At 37.3% G+C, this 15,669-nt stretch overlaps 1 protein-coding gene across 1 annotated transcript; it reads left to right on the forward strand.

Moving 5' to 3' along the window:
- Positions 1 to 831: 831 nt before the first annotated feature.
- LOC107770227 (putative inactive ATP-dependent zinc metalloprotease FTSHI 4, chloroplastic) lies at positions 832 to 15,433 on the forward strand. Its single transcript, XM_075232962.1, has 17 exons — positions 832 to 1,218; positions 1,325 to 1,580; positions 2,104 to 2,479; positions 3,724 to 3,982; positions 7,330 to 7,461; positions 8,948 to 9,022; positions 9,105 to 9,230; positions 9,334 to 9,443; positions 9,517 to 9,595; positions 9,682 to 9,819; positions 9,918 to 10,029; positions 12,387 to 12,550; positions 12,629 to 12,734; positions 12,865 to 12,941; positions 13,392 to 13,535; positions 13,616 to 13,779; positions 14,852 to 15,433. Exons 1-16 carry the CDS (start codon positions 985 to 987, stop codon positions 13,757 to 13,759), a joined length of 2,532 nt encoding a protein of 843 aa, XP_075089063.1. The 5' UTR covers positions 832 to 984; the 3' UTR covers positions 13,760 to 13,779; positions 14,852 to 15,433.
- Positions 15,434 to 15,669: the final 236 nt, after the last annotated feature.

Raw genomic sequence — 15,669 nt, forward strand, 5'->3', positions numbered from 1 at the left:
ATCACCAAGGAAAATAAAAGCGGGTTAAGAACTGGCCCTTAGTGCAACCTTATCATAACTGGAAAATGGTCCGAGTCACCCCTCCCCCTATGTTCTCACCTAGATTTTAGCTCCATCATATATGTCCTTAATCACCGTAGTGTAAGCAACAATAACACCTCTAGCCTTTAAGCATCTCTATAAAACCTCCCTTAGGACTTTGTTGTATGCTTTCTCTAGGTCAATGAACACCATATGCAAGTCCCTCTTCCTTTTCTATGCTACTCCACCAACCTCCTTATAAGGTAAATGGCTTTAGTAGACGAACGTCCAGACATGAATCCGAACTAATTTTCAGAAATAGACACACACTTTCCCACCCTCGCTTCCACCCACCATGTCCCAAACTTTTATAGTGTGGCTCAATAGTTGTGACACTAAGTAAAAATTACAAATTTTGAAAGAATAAAAAGTACTATGGAATGAAGTCTTTTTTTCTTATTCCATATTGGGATAAATTTTATGGATCGTTAGAGATCATTTTAACAAGAAATGAGAAAAATATAACATAAATAAAATACATAGTAAGATTTTTACTATCATTTACTTCATTCAAATGGTAACTTATAATAACTCAGGCCAAAATAAATATTGGTATACGACAACAACAATCCAATATAATCTCACTTAGTAGGATTAATCCCATTTAGTGGGGTTTGGGGAGAATAGTGTGTACGCAGACCTTATCCCTACCCCGAGATAGAGAGACTGCTTTCAAATAGACGAACTTACCCACCTTGCTCTTGGGAAACTCGAACAATGATAATATTGTCTCTTCTCATTCGGACACATGTCTCTCCTTGTTGTAAAAATAAAAAAATAGGAACAACATGGAAAACTAGACTCACAACTCAACGCTGCCTTGTAGAAAACGAGGTTTTGTCACTCATGGATAAGAGTACAGCAAAAGAGTGCGTCTGAGCTAATCCAACAGAAAAACTAAGAATGACATCCAGTTGCACCCATTTACTAAAACCCTCCTTCCCTCCTAAAACCCTACCCAGATTCCCTCCATCTGCATTCACCCCTTTCAATTTACAGCTCCGACGTCGCAGTAGAAATTGCCTCTGTATTCGCTCCAAATCCCTCAATATCCAGGCCTGTAACTCCGCCTCCACTTCTACTTCCAATTCCAACCCAGTTACTGACAAAACCGAGTCAGCTCAGCAGCTGTTTGAGGTAAATTTTATAAACAATCTGATAAAAAGTTGTTAATTATGAATAGTTATTTCAGTAGTAAAATTATTCTTAATGCTATGTGATTTTGTTAAATGTGGGATATCAGAAACTGAAGGAGGCGGAGCGTGAACGGATAAATAAGTTAGAGGAATTTGAAAGAAAGGCAAATGTTCAATTAGAGAGGCAGCTTCTGCTGGCTTCAGAATGGAGTAGGAAATTGCTGGCTATGCAGGGAAAGTTGAAGGGTACTGAGTGGGACCCCGAAAATTCTCATAAGATAGATTACAGTCAATTCCAGAACCTTCTCAATGCAAATAATGTGCAGTTTATGGAGTATTCCAACTACGGCCAGACTGTTTCAGGTTAATTATTATTATTATCTACGTGGTTACTTTTTTATTTTGTTATGATAATTCTTTGCACATACACCTCGCTAAGCAATAGAAGGCCTTTTTGCGATCGAGCATCATAACAAATTAAAAGAATATGATTCAAGGTAGCAGGCGCACACGTCAAGTTCCCCAGCTTAGCTATTATGCGTGCGTTTGGGCAGCAGGTGCACAAATTGAAAGAATATAATTCTAGGTATTAAAAGGTCCAGAGTCATTTTTAACTATTATATTGTTGATTTCTGTCAGCATCTAACCTTATAAGTTAGTTATCAGTTATCAAGATGGTTTTCCACTTTGAATCATTTATGCAACATCTAATTCTAGCTAATATCTTACAGCATTTCAGCTTTCTATTGGTTCTATTTCAGATAAATGGGCAATGCCTGAAATATGACTGGGGCAGTTAATCTTCACTATCCTTCCTGTCTAGATGTCTAAATTGTCTTTGTTTATTCCGTAGTTTGTTTATTTGGTATTTCTGGTTTCTTTGTAGTGATTCTGCCATATTACAAGGATGGAAAAACAAAAGGCTCAGGAGGGGAAAATAGAAAGGATATTGTTTTCAAGCGTCATGTTGTTGACCGGATGCCGATAGATTGCTGGAATGATGTTTGGAGGAAGTTGCATCAACAGCTTGTGAATGTGGATGTGTATAATGTGAATAACATCCCTGCTGAAGTCTACTCTACTGTTGCAACAGCAGTTGTGTGGTCTATGCGACTGGCCTTTTCAGTTGTCTTATACATTTGGATTGATAATAAGATGAGACCAATTTATTCAAAACTAATACCTTGCGATTTGGGAAGCGCCCCCAAAAAGATAAGCGAGCCACAAAAGCAGCGTGTCCTTGGTTCATTAGGAAAAAGCCGGTAATTGAAAACTTTAGCTGTTTGTTTATCTGGTTATTAGCTGTGAACTTCCTTTTCAATTATATATGCTGTAGAGAAGTTAACTTTATATCTTTCTGCTCACTTTGTCAAAGTATTGCCTTTCTTTTGTAACCAGGCTTGAAATTGTATATGTTGTGAATTAGAATGGTTTTACTGTGAGCTGTTGATAGGTAATAGCTCTCCTTTAGGACCAATTTCTCTAAACTTTTGACTTGACTATGGAAGTGAAAAAGCCCAAAATGCTGCATAATTTCAAAGCTCACATGTACGCCTAGTGCCTGGAAATGTAGTCATTGGAGCAAAGCTTAAAGTCTTAGAACTCCAATAGGTCTTCACTTGGTTTGTGAATTGTGCTTTTCTGAGTAACTGTTGAAAATGTTAGTCTTGCGATTAAGCATCAAAATCTTTCCGACTTCTTTTTTTCCTTCCTTTTTGTGGACTTTATTCTAGAACCCTGTGGTCTAAATTCTTCTTGCTTTACTTGGAAAATAGCTGTCACAATCATGGGCCAAGCTACACAGTACTAAGGGTGGTCAATACCACCCTTTGTCAAAAAATTACATTATGTATATAGGTAAAATATTAGGTTTTAGAGGTATATAACATATATTGAACAGTTTTTATCGAGAATTTTTTTGACTTCTTTCAAGTTTGAACACCCTTGGGAAATTCTTGGTTTCGCCAGTGGTCACAATGAATATGTTTGCTTATTTCCTAAGAATTCCTTCTTATTTGTTGTTATTGTTGTTTTGTTCTTTTTGTTTCTTTTTACTATTTGCGTTTCAGCCAATACAAGTGTTATATTGGTCATTGGCTTGCTGTATTTGTTATGTTTATGCACACTTGTCAACTTGCATATACGTGAAATGTGCAAGGGGTGAAGGGAATAAAAAAGAGATGAACATTTTGAGTTTCTTGAGTAACAATGATAAATGCTAATTACAAATTAAAAAAAAAGTGATAAATGCAAATAGGGATGCAAAAAACTTGTTTCTGTATTTTTATCTTTTCTGCTACTGTTTTATCGACTATTGGAAAATGGGGAAAGCAACCTCACTGCAGAATAACCTTTTCTGTTATTAACATATCTGTATTCTTAACTGGACTACAGTTTGACCCCTAAGAAAGAAAAAACAAAACATATCTGTATTCTTAACTGGACTAAAGTTCAGCCCCTTAATGCAACATTAGATTGTAATTTTCTTTTTACCATCTGCTATCAGAGCGAAATTCATATCAGCAGAAGAAAAAACTGGTATAACTTTTGATGATTTCGCTGGGCAAGAATATATTAAGAGAGAGCTTCAAGAGATTGTTCGAATACTGAAGAATGAAGAAGAGTTTCAAAACAAAGGGATTTATTGTCCAAAAGGTGTGCTTCTCCATGGTCCTCCTGGAACTGGTAAAACACTTCTGGCAAAAGCTATAGCTGGAGAAGCAGGATTACCTTTTTTTGCTGCTAATGGTACTGATTTTGTTGAGGTGAGAAGTGCTCACGATTGCAACTTTCAGATACACTAAAATGGATGAGTAAATTCTGACAGTTGCAAGATTGTGAAAGTTTTTTTAATTGATTTTTGTTTTGGGTAACAACATGCACTTACAGGGTTAAACACGGCATCTATGACAATCATCTATAATGGACCCAAAAATAAAAGCTGCATTCCAATTATGTTGGCAAATCCATACTTTTAAGTCGCAAACTTATCGATGAAGTATATTCCTGATTTTCCTGCCGTATTCTAACAATTGCTTGTTAAAGATAACAAAATTTTCATTAGCTTCTCTTTCTTGAACCTGTTTTGTTTATTTCTGGTAAACACTTGCATGTTTGTTCATTCGTTTCTTTCTTTTTGTTTTTTAACATATAAATCTTGTTTCTCTTTCCAATTTTGCTTTAGCTTATTTTCAGTTCTTTATATCTGAACAAAAACATTGCGGGATATCTTATTGGGTGCTATAAATTAGCACGACTGAACTGAACGTCTTCAGTCATTCCTTCCTTCTAGTAAACCTTTTGTAATCACTTACCTGCTTTTTGTGCTATATTTGCTATGCTACAAAGCTGGATCGTGGACCATCAACTGTCAGTCTTAGTTCCCCGCAGAAGCAGGATAAACTTTAATTTGGATGCTGGTAAAGCTTATAGATGATTCTTTGATGGCCTGTCCTATGTTTTGGTCTCCACGGGCATGTTTCAATTGTTAATGTCCAGAAACTCCTCAGAAACTAATAGCCCGAAGTACATCATCCCTGGGTATGATCGGTTAGCAAAAGCAAGATATCTCATGTCTGAGCACTATCTAACTTTTTACATCAGTGTCTTGGAAAATTTATCTAACAGCTGACTATGTTTGGTGCGAAAGAATTTGTGCCTCCAACCCAAAACCTTAAGATAATGGGTGGAGTGACCCAGGGCATTATTGACTCTTTTGGAAAGCCTACACAACCAATAAGGGACAAGTGTATTCCCTAACTTCCTCCGGCACGTGTAACCCAGTTCTAGGGTTTACGGTAAAGAATTTTTTTCAGATACTATTTTTTTTTTAAGAAGAGAAGAGGCTTGACAAGAGTGAGCATGAAGTAGAGGGGGACAAATTAGATTCAACAAGCTAATGAGTGGAGTTAGATCTATGTCACGAGCGCGATAGGATGAATTAGAGAGAGGTATGTAGAAGCCCAGAGTAGCCAATGGGTTGAATTGAGAGAGAGAAGCCCCGAGCAATATGAAGAGAGAAAGCGGTTGGCTCGATGGCCTGAATTCAGAGATAGATAAAGAAGCCAAAAGTAGCTCCATGGGCCGAGTGTCGAGAGAAAAGCCCGAGCGGTAAAATAAGCTAATTAGGTTGAGCTCTCCTATTCAAAGAATAAAAATAATAAAAAGAAAAAGGTACAAAATAAATATATACAAATAAAATGGGAACTCTATACACAACTTATAGTTAGGAACTTACCTTCTAAAAAAAAGAAAAGAAAAAAAAAAGAAAGGAAAAGCCATTTGTGACAAATATATGAAAAAACCAATTAGAGTAAATGTGTTGCCTAAACCCAAACATCATAAGAAAATGAGGGCAAACGACTAACAAATCTCCTCTTTGACCTGATTTTTTGACAAAATAAATTTGCCCAATCTTCTTAATATAATCTTCAACAAGTTGAATCTTCCTTCACAATAACCGCAAAGGGTTGAACATCCAAATCACGCCCGGCAAGTCTCTGCCTTCGCCAGGGGTAGGGGTAGCACTCTGAACAAATTTCTCTGAAAAAAACTTCATTATTGTTAAATTGGCTGCAATAGTTAGAATTAAACCCACTTTGAACCCGTTTTAATCCTCGATCTGACACCGTGAATAAGACTTAAAACTTTGCAAGTGATTTGGATGAAAAAAGTTACTCTAAATTACTTTCTGAGTTCTTTTATAAAATTTAAGTTATTCATTTTCTTTTAATTACATAATATAAGTAGACTGCTTAAACGTGTGCTTATTCTAATAGTTTAAGCTTTTAGATAAGATGATCATAGAATTCAACATGGTATCAGAGCTGACAAGTAGTCCTAGGTTCAAATCTCACTTAAAGGGCAGCCCGGTGCACGAAGCATCCCGCGTTCACGCGTGTCTGGGAAAGCCGCACCCCAAGGGGTGTGATGTAGGCAGCCTACCCTGATGCAAACATCACTGCGACTCAAAAAAAAAATCCAGTAAGGAATTGTGTTGGCACGTAATATACTTAAGTATTTAAATTTGTGCTCTCTCTGATAGCTTAAGTCTTAAGATGAGATGGTCTCACAATTCATTACTTCGTTGGGTGTAAATAGTAAGGTTGGAAGAGTGGAAGTAATTGTGGAAGGGGAAGGATCATTTCACTTATTTGGTATAAAGAAGAGCAAAGGTAGTTAAAGTGGAGGGATTGAGTGCACCTACAGTTAATCCATCCAAAAGTGGATGCATCGTCTTCCATTTATGAAGAACTTATTTACTAGAATATTGTGTTACAAGTTCCTTTCTATCTCCAGGAGAGTGTTGCGTTCTATTTTGTAATGCACTTTGGCTCATTCATGTGGAAGTCAGGCTTTGATGTTACATTTTATGCTGCTTCATCACCGTCCGGAGGAAGTACTTGCCGATCTGAGAAGTAAAAGCTCTCACTACTATAATGGTTAATGGAAATAGACCGTTCAAATTTCTTTTTCATCTGAAACTACAACCGCTGAATTTATTTCCTTAAATGATTCTGAAATCCCCGCATACAAAGTCAAATAAGAGTTTCCAAAAAAAAAAAATGCTAATTATTGTAGGAACGGTTTTATCCCATACAAATCGAGTCCAAGGAAAAGGGTAAAATTATTTCAGAGCTCTAAATTGCCTATTTCAAAGTGCATGTGGGTCGGAAAATGGTGATAAAATTTTCTACGTTCCTTTTATCCCTTGCCACTATGTATACCTTGTTGTTTCTCCTTCATGCTATGGAGTTTGGGTTAGCTCTATTAGTCAGCATTCCTTCTTTGTCTTGCTGTAATAGAGGGACAGCATGTCCTACGAATATGTACCCATTATCCCAAAAAACAGATATCTTTTTTCCTGCCTATCAAACGAGTTGGTGACTTCAGCAATATTCTTTAAACCTTCAGCAGAATGTAACCCAAGATATGGAAAAATAAGTAGGAGGAAGTAGACAAAACTAGAAGCATGTGCCCTAAGGCCCTTAGCCTAAGCTTCTTTGCTTCCATATGTGTGTACTATCTATACTAGCACTCCAATATTTGATTCAGAAATTTCTCCTTTTGTTTTGGCAGAACTCGTAGCGTCTAACCTTTCACATCTATGCAGATGTTTGCTGGTGTGGCTGCTTCACGTGTGAAGGACCTTTTTTCCAGTGCCAGATCATTTGCTCCTTCTATTATTTTCATTGACGAGATAGATGCAATTGGCAGCAAACGTGGTGGACCAGATATTGGTGGGGTATGATACAATATTTTTTTCTTTGCATAATAAATAACTTATAATCTCCCGTTAGTAATTTTTGGTTTTGAGATATCACTCTTTGCTGGTAATTATGAAATGACGTTTAAGTTCATATGAAACTTAGATGCATGTCTTCTTAACCCATCTGCAGATATTTCCATATCCTTGTTCTCTAAGAGCTGTGCCTACACGCTATTGTGTCTTTCACTTCTAAACTTACAACAAATGTACAAAAAAGCAAGAAAAAGGTGCTTGCTAAAAAAAAAAAGCAATAAAGGGTGGGTTTTCTTTTCGGAAGGGGGTTAAGTAGAGGGACTTAGATTAACTAAAGCGCATCTAGTGGATAGTTTGTTTTCAGGTGCTCCTTTGTCAATTTGGTGGTCATCTTTACTTTGACTATTGCTTAGCCTTTTGGTATCCACAAGTGCAATATTAAATAATATATTGAAGACTTGTATTAAATAATAATACCAGAAACACAATAACTGCGCCTCAATCCTGAACTAGATGGGATAGGAAATAGGTCAGCTCCAGTGGACCGTTTCCTTTCAATAATTTGTCTTTACAAATAAATTAGGAGTTCTCTAACACTAGAGGTTCTCTGCATTACCGACATACAATACTCTGAACAATCTAAAAAGACTCCTGGCGAACACCAAAGGTATGTAAGTGTATCAACATGACTAAGCCTTAATTCAAACTAGTTGGTGTTGCCTATAAGGATCTTTTGACTTATATTATGTTATGTTTTTCTAAGTTTTCACAGATATCGAGAGACTGTTGGCAAACAACTTCTTTTCACGTGATTTTAGTTCTGCCTCCTCTCGATCTTAATACTTTTGATTATCGTAGTGTCAAAGTTATGGACCGGTGCAGTTGGAAGTCCACAGATAACATAGCCGAACCATCCCGGACTACCTTCTCTTGTTTTAGCCTCTATATGTGCTACTTGCACCTTTTAGTGACTGTAATCATTTTATGATCATGTCTAATCTTGTATAATCGTATATCTATTCTAACATCTACATTTCTATGACACTCATCTTGTGAATATCTTAGGCCTTATAGGCTCAACATCACCCTGTATAATATTTTTGGTCTCACAATTCTCCTATAGAATTTGCCTTTCAGGGGGGTAAATATCTTCCTACTGCAGAGCTGTCCTGCTGCACCCTTCTATTTAAGCTATTCTAATTTATCTGTTATCTCTTGATCTGTCATACCATTCGTCTAGAACCCTGAGTTTAAATATCTGGGTTGTCTACCCTAGGAGCTGCAGTCCCGTCTAATATCACTTCAACTTCATTCTTGTTATGGGGAGCTAAATCTACAATACATATATTCTGTATTACTTCTAATACTAAACGTCTTGCTTCTCCTTATTACGTTCAGTTGGTTCGCTCATTAATTTCGTTAATTAACATTCATCTGCACTGCGTTGAAATAATTTTATGTAGTAAACGACATGTGTTTGCTTTCTTAGGGTGGTGCAGAGAGGGAACAGGGGCTTCTTCAGATATTGACGGAAATGGATGGATTTAGAGTGTCAACATCACAGGTACAGTATGGTTAAGATGATGGTTTCTCATAAAGAAGTAATAAGAGCTTCTAAGGTTTGCTGTTAAATGCTGGTTTGTCAGGTATTAGTTATTGGTGCAACCAATAGATTGGACATTCTTGATCCTGCGCTGTTAAGAAAGGGCCGTTTTGACAAGATTATTAGGGTCGGTTTGCCCTCAAAAGATGGTAGACTGGCCATATTGATGGTATGTCGCTGCTTGCTCACTAATGATTGACATCTATTAATCTTTAGAAGATTGTCTGGATTTCTTGTGTCAGTATGTTTGATCCTCATTTCAAACATCTCAGGTACATGCTCGAAATAAATTTTTCCGGTCAGAAGAGGAAAAGGACACTTTGTTACAGGAAATTGCAGAGCTCACAGAAGATTTTACTGGAGCTGAACTTCAAAATATATTGTACATAATCCTCAACTGTAATTCCTTTTAATTCAGCACTTGGAGGGACTAGCTCACACCTTCTTCTGGGCAGGAATGAAGCTGGAATATTGACTGCGAGGAAAGACTTAGATTATATTGGACGAGATGAACTTCTTGAGGCCTTGAAGAGGGTAGGTGCTAAAAATTGAGATATGCAGCATCTTTTATATGTTTGAATCAGTTCATTATGTTCATGTTATATCATTTAATATTACAGCAAAAGGGCACATTTGAAACGGGTCAAGAGGATAGTACTGAGGTCCCTGAGGAGCTAACGCTAAGACTAGCTTACAGAGAAGCTGCTGTTGCAGTTCTTGCATGTTACCTTCCAGATCCCTACCGACCATTCACTGAGGTTTAACTCATACAGATATCATGCTACTCATTCTTAGTATTTCTTAAATTTGCAATGTGCTCATATTCCTGTATATTTGGTCTTTGGTATAATGTCAGACGGATATCAAATCCATCCGTAGTCAGCCCAATATGCAATTCATGGAAATTGGAGGCAGAGTGTTTAAAAGGAAAGCAGATTATGTGAACTCAATAGTCCGTGCATGTGCTCGTAAGTTGGAAAATGAAATAATATTTCTGTGTTCAATATTGTCGTTCTATAAACACTTGTGTGAATCTTCTTTATGGATCTTTTGTTTGAAATCGGTTTCTCACTGTCCCCATCTCCAACAATGGTATTGTGCTATAACACGTTATGTGACTTTCTTAGGTTCTCTGCAGCTTCCTGCTACTTTATTATTTAGATAAGGAGAATATAACAGAGGAATTTGCTAAGCAAGTCCTTGAGAATGGGAAAGTTCGTTAAAGTAAAACAATGCTGGATCCATATAATGAGTATGAGATATACTTAAATTGATGTAGTAGCTTAAGTAAAGTTAGGGGAAAATATTAGAGCTATTGTTGGAAGTAAACTTGATGTGCAGGATCCTTTCTACCTTACCCAAAAAAAATTAAAAAAAAGTTCAGGAACCTTTCTGTATATCTCTACTTGGGTGATGCTTTCCTGAATCTATGTTTCAACTCCTGTTCAGTTTACAGCGTAAGAATAATGTCTATCCCTGATAAACCCTCCAAATGGTGATCTCCCCCCACCAGTGAGTTTCAAGCATATCAGCTGTGAGGTTGTCAAGAGTTAAGTTGCGGAACAAGCTACCCATCAAAGCCAAGGAGTATGCTAGATAGGACCTTAACCTTCTATGTCGACTCCAGGAGCTCAGTGACTGAAATATTTGACTGTAATTTCATATGGAAAGTTTTAAAATTGGAAGCTTTTCATAACCTTTTGGTTATGTCACTGCTGCTGTAAGAATTCAAATTAAACCTTACTATCAATTATAAAGGGCAGCCCGGTGCACTAAGCTCCCGCTATGCGCGGGGTCCGGGGAAGGGCCGGACCACAAGGGTCTATTGTATGCAGCCTTACCTTGCATTTCTATCAAAAAAGGAATTAAAATTAAACCAAAAATGAGATAATTTCAGATATATTAAAAGTTGATACAATCATTAGGTAGAAATATTGGGAATTTAAGCCTATACTTACTCATATTAATCAATCAATCAATATTCTGCGCTTCTATTTCTGACTAGTTAGGGTTAGATATATGAATTCTCTATGTGTGTTTCGCTTAATTAGAGCGTAAATCACTTTAATACAGGTTATTAATTTGTTTTAAGTCTAATTACAGTTTTTTGGACTAAGGGTCCTCTAAAATTCAACATTACTTCCTGCATTGGCATACAAGTGTCTGACCAAGCTAAAAAAGACCAAAAAAGGGGTTCATGGCAAACACCAGCTTAATTTATGTGCGACCACACTAATAAAGCCTTAATCCCAACTAATTGTTATTGTCTATGTGGATATTTTGCTACTAGAACGTGATTATTTCGAATGTATGTAACATTATATGACTGCACATCTGCGTTTCAACGGTACTCATCTAATACCCAACATTCTTTCTTCAATGATTTTGGTCTTCTTGTCGCATAGCGCTCCCTTATCTAAGGCCCTTCATTCTCACGACCATTTTGATAAAGCTTGCTTTCCATTTTGTTGGTTAGATTCCTGTCCCATAGCACTCTCAACAATCCAATTTTTTGTACTGTGTGTTACATCATCATCATGACCATCTATCATGCATGTACTCTGTCTTAATTTTAGTTACCCTAAAAGAATGCTCTATAGTGCTTTTTCATAGTTCGAGCTTTTGGTTAATTCGTTGCTTAGTTTTGTCGATTAACATAATATCATCTAAAAATGACATGCACCATGGAACGCTATTCTCAATACTATTGGTTAGATTATCCATAACAGGGGCAAACAAGGACTCAAGGCAAATCCTTGGTATAAACTCACGATTACGGGACACTTCTGCGTATCTTCTTCCGCTATTTTTCATACTTATGACTGTCATCTATATATCTTTTTTAGCGTTATATACTTGATATAAACTCCTTTTGTATCAGCAAATCTTTTACACTCTGCTTTTTCTCGGTCAATGAATGTCATTTGCAAAATTCTTCTTCCTCTTTTATAAATTTCCATCAATATTCTTAGCAAAAGTATAGTCTTTATCGTAGTCTTGTAGATCTATCATAATTCAAACTGGTAATCTGTTGGTCTCGTAATGTCTCTAAGTTTGTGCTCTATTACATCTTTTTCAAAGTTTCAAAGTTTGTAAGGCATTGGTTTGACAGAGGTTGCACAATTTAGAACATGATAGATTCAATACAACTGTATGAACACAATAACATGGCAAACCCATGGAAATACCCCTAATATCAAAGATAAATAGACCTCACGTGTTACAGTATCAACCTGCTTAAAAGGCCTATTTTTTGTTTCTTTGTTATTTTCTGTTTGCTTGGTTTGATTCCTTCATGTGGACCACTGATAGATTGACTCTGTAGCCAGAGTAATTGAGGAAGAAATGTTTGGAGTTGACAATCTATGCTGGATCTCTGCAAAAGCAACTTTAGAAGCTTCCAGGCTTGCAGAATTTTTGATACTGCAGACAGGGTTGACTGCCTTGGGAAAAGCTTATTACAGATACCAGAGAGATCTCGTACCAAACGTGAGTATATACTGGATTTTATATAAGCTATAGGTTTGTTAGATGTCTAATTTCCATTCTTGTTATTGTGTTTTGCAGCTCCCTTCTAAAATTGAAGCACTTAGAGATGAGTACATGAGATATGCCGTGGAGAAATGTTTGTCTATTCTAAAGGAAAACCACGCTGCTGTAGAGACAATTACAGGTAAAGTTATTTAACCTTGATTATCTAGCCACTTTAAGGATTGTCTCCATCTAAGATTTGTAAAATTGTGCAACTGGCTTTGGATACTTACTGTTGATTGGCTCATGCTTGTGTGTTGACTGTTGATCAGATGTGTTGCTTGAGGAAGGAGAGATCAAAGCTGATGAAATTTGGAGCATATACAAAAGCTCGCCTAAAAGTCCTCAGGTGATTCGTTACTTCTCTTGCCAGCAGTTTTACTGATATGATTGAGGAAGACTTATGCAATTTTCTTCTTTTCTATTCCTTTTCTTTCCTCCCAAAAAAAGAAAAAAGAAATAAAAACAACTAAGAAGGAGCCTTCCAGAGTACACTTATGTCATTGATAAAACATTTTCGAGGAGGTTGTACTGGTTCGGTGTTCTTTGGAGTAGATTTGGCATACAGGCAAACTGGGCTTGTGTCCAAGCTCTTGGGTTACATGTTGCATAATTTAGAGATCGACAACACCTATTCACTAGGAAAATGCCATTGTGCTTGCTGTCGGTGGCATACGAGCAACTGCCCCTTGCTTTTTTCCCCTCTCGTGCTTGGCCACTCTGCTTGCTTAATATTACTCTTCTACTTGAATTGTAGCAAAATATCTTTTGTAGTTCTAAAGTTTCTTTCATTTTTCAGCCTACTGTGAGTCCTATTGATGAATATGGAGCCCTTATATATGCTGGAAGGTGGGGAGTCCATGGGGTTTCACTTCCAGGGAGGGTGACATTTGCACCTGGAAATGTTGGATTTTCAACTTTTGGTGCACCACGACCTATGGAGGTAAGCACAATGGATGCTGTATTTAGTGATCTTTATGATGAATACTCTATGTATTGATGGCATTTCTTTTTTTTACGCAGACCCAGATAATTAGTGATGAAACGTGGAAGCTAATAGATGGTATATGGGATAAAAGGGTCGAGGAAATAAAAGCTGCAGCATCAGTTGAAATTGAAGAAAACAAGGAGAAACCACAGCTTCTGATGCCCAGTCATTTCCTATAGCATCCAAATACCAAATACAGGTTTTGACACTAGTTCTGGGTGGCATATGTTTTGCAGCTATGACTTTATTTTGTTTGCTTTAATTCCGTGAGATTTGACATTATTTCCTGAGTTAGATTATTGCTTGGCCCTTTTTAAAAAAAAAAATTAAATGCATATTATTGGACCAGGAAAAGTTTTTGTTTTGGGTTTTGGGGGGGGGGGGGGTAGTGTAGACCACTGACGTGTTCTGTAAAAGCAAAGTTGAGTTTGTCGCCTTACCTTCTCATAAACGAAGAAAGGACATCCCCACTCCTTTACAGTTCGTAAATTTGAGCTAAGCATATAGGATATCCCCACTCCTTTACAGTTCGTAAAATTGAGCAAAGCATATTAAGTGCACGCCTAATATTGAACTTGAATGGCCTCAGAGGACTTGCCCCCATTTTCATCATGAAGCCCTATATAGTTCACAAATGTAGTGTAACATTCTACAGAATTAAGTTTTTCTCGATCGACTCGGTTCTGTCTTGCATGCTTCCAAGAAAGTGTCAATTTAGTTCCCTTCCAGAGTTCGCAGTCTGCAGCCCAAATTGAAACCATGGGGAAATAAAAACCTTCTTTGATTCAGTAACCCAGTGAGCTTAATAATCAACATAAAGCTTGTGAACTTTTGCTAAACTGAGTTGAAGCATGTGACCGCTCAACCTTCACTTTAAGCAGGAGTAATGGCTTAGTGCCTGGAGATGCAAGCTAGAAACATACTCGTCATTATTATAGCACAAACAAATTAGTTTTGAGGAATATTTTACCTGCCTCTGTCCAGAAATGCTCATACTACGTTCCTTTTTGAGTTGTCCTACAATGTTGTTCCCTTTCCTTAAGTGGAAATTTTAGTACATCTTAAAATACTGCAAAATGTTTTGTGGGTCCTACTTATATTATTGTCAATACAAATTTATCCTTATTATATCATTCTGCAATATGATACAACATGTCTCTCAACAGATAACTTAAAATATTCAGCTTCTCTTAATTATTATGCAAAGTCAAAGTGTGGCAAGCAAACTGGACGGAGGGGGTATTAATCAATGTTCCTCTTGATTTGCGTAGTTGGTTGCAGGCAGGCTGCTGTACTCTTCAATTGTTGTTTGTTTTAGATATAAGGGGCCAACCACTCGCACTGTTCGAAGAAGTGTCTTGACATCTGTAGCATATTCATGTTTTTTAAGATTAGATATAGTCCGGGGGTATGCTATGCATATCTTCATGTGAGATAATAAATTGTTCCGACGAGGCCAGCAGCTAGCCGCTTGTGGAGTGTTTTGGAGGAATGCCAAGCTGAAAATAAACATCCCCAGTAGCACAAGAAAAGAAACTCAAGAGGGGCGAAGAAAATTACTCCAGATGATGGGATACAAGGTGGCCCTTTTAGTCCAATCAGTCGATCAACTCAGCTTGGTCCCAAACTGGTTGGGAAGGTGCCTTTTAGTTAAATTTTGTAAATTATTCCTACACCAACTCCAACCCCCTTCCCTGTCCCTTAAAAGTCCCATCGAAAATTTTGTAATAACTGGAGATTCAACTTCCTCTGCTTCAAAATAGTGTTGCAGAGGTTATAGTGGTGATACCATTGTCATAATTAATTTTAGATCAGTTAGTGCAGTGTTAGTTTTGCTGTATTCTGAAGTCAAATTCATTGCTTTCCCCCTCAGCTATCTTGATTATATTCTTGAGCTTTTTTCTCCGAAGTTGGCCTCTTTTTCTAATCATGCTAAGCCAATGCCATTTTAAAACAGAGTCCTAGACATACTCAGGCTAAGGCTGCGTACAATAGACCCTTGTGGTCCGGCCCTTCCCCGGACTCTGTACACCGGGCTGCCTTTTTTAGTCCTAGACATACTCAAGCACCGTGTGGAGTAGCTGTTCTG

The sequence above is a fragment of the Nicotiana tabacum genome, chromosome 16 (genome assembly GCF_000715075.1).
Source record: "Nicotiana tabacum cultivar K326 chromosome 16, ASM71507v2, whole genome shotgun sequence".
Classification (NCBI taxonomy): Eukaryota; Viridiplantae; Streptophyta; class Magnoliopsida; order Solanales; family Solanaceae; genus Nicotiana; species Nicotiana tabacum.

Bases quoted from the DNA above. Each gene is read 5' to 3' on its own strand.
- LOC107770227 (XM_075232962.1), top strand. From the start codon at position 985: ATGACATCCAGTTGCACCCATTTACTAAAACCCTCCTTCCCTCCTAAA. The intron at 9,444-9,516 runs GTACATAATCCT...TCTTCTGGGCAG, and splicing joins GCTGAACTTCAAAATATATT to GAATGAAGCTGGAATATTGA. The intron at 12,551-12,628 runs GTGAGTATATAC...TGTGTTTTGCAG, and splicing joins AGAGAGATCTCGTACCAAAC to CTCCCTTCTAAAATTGAAGC.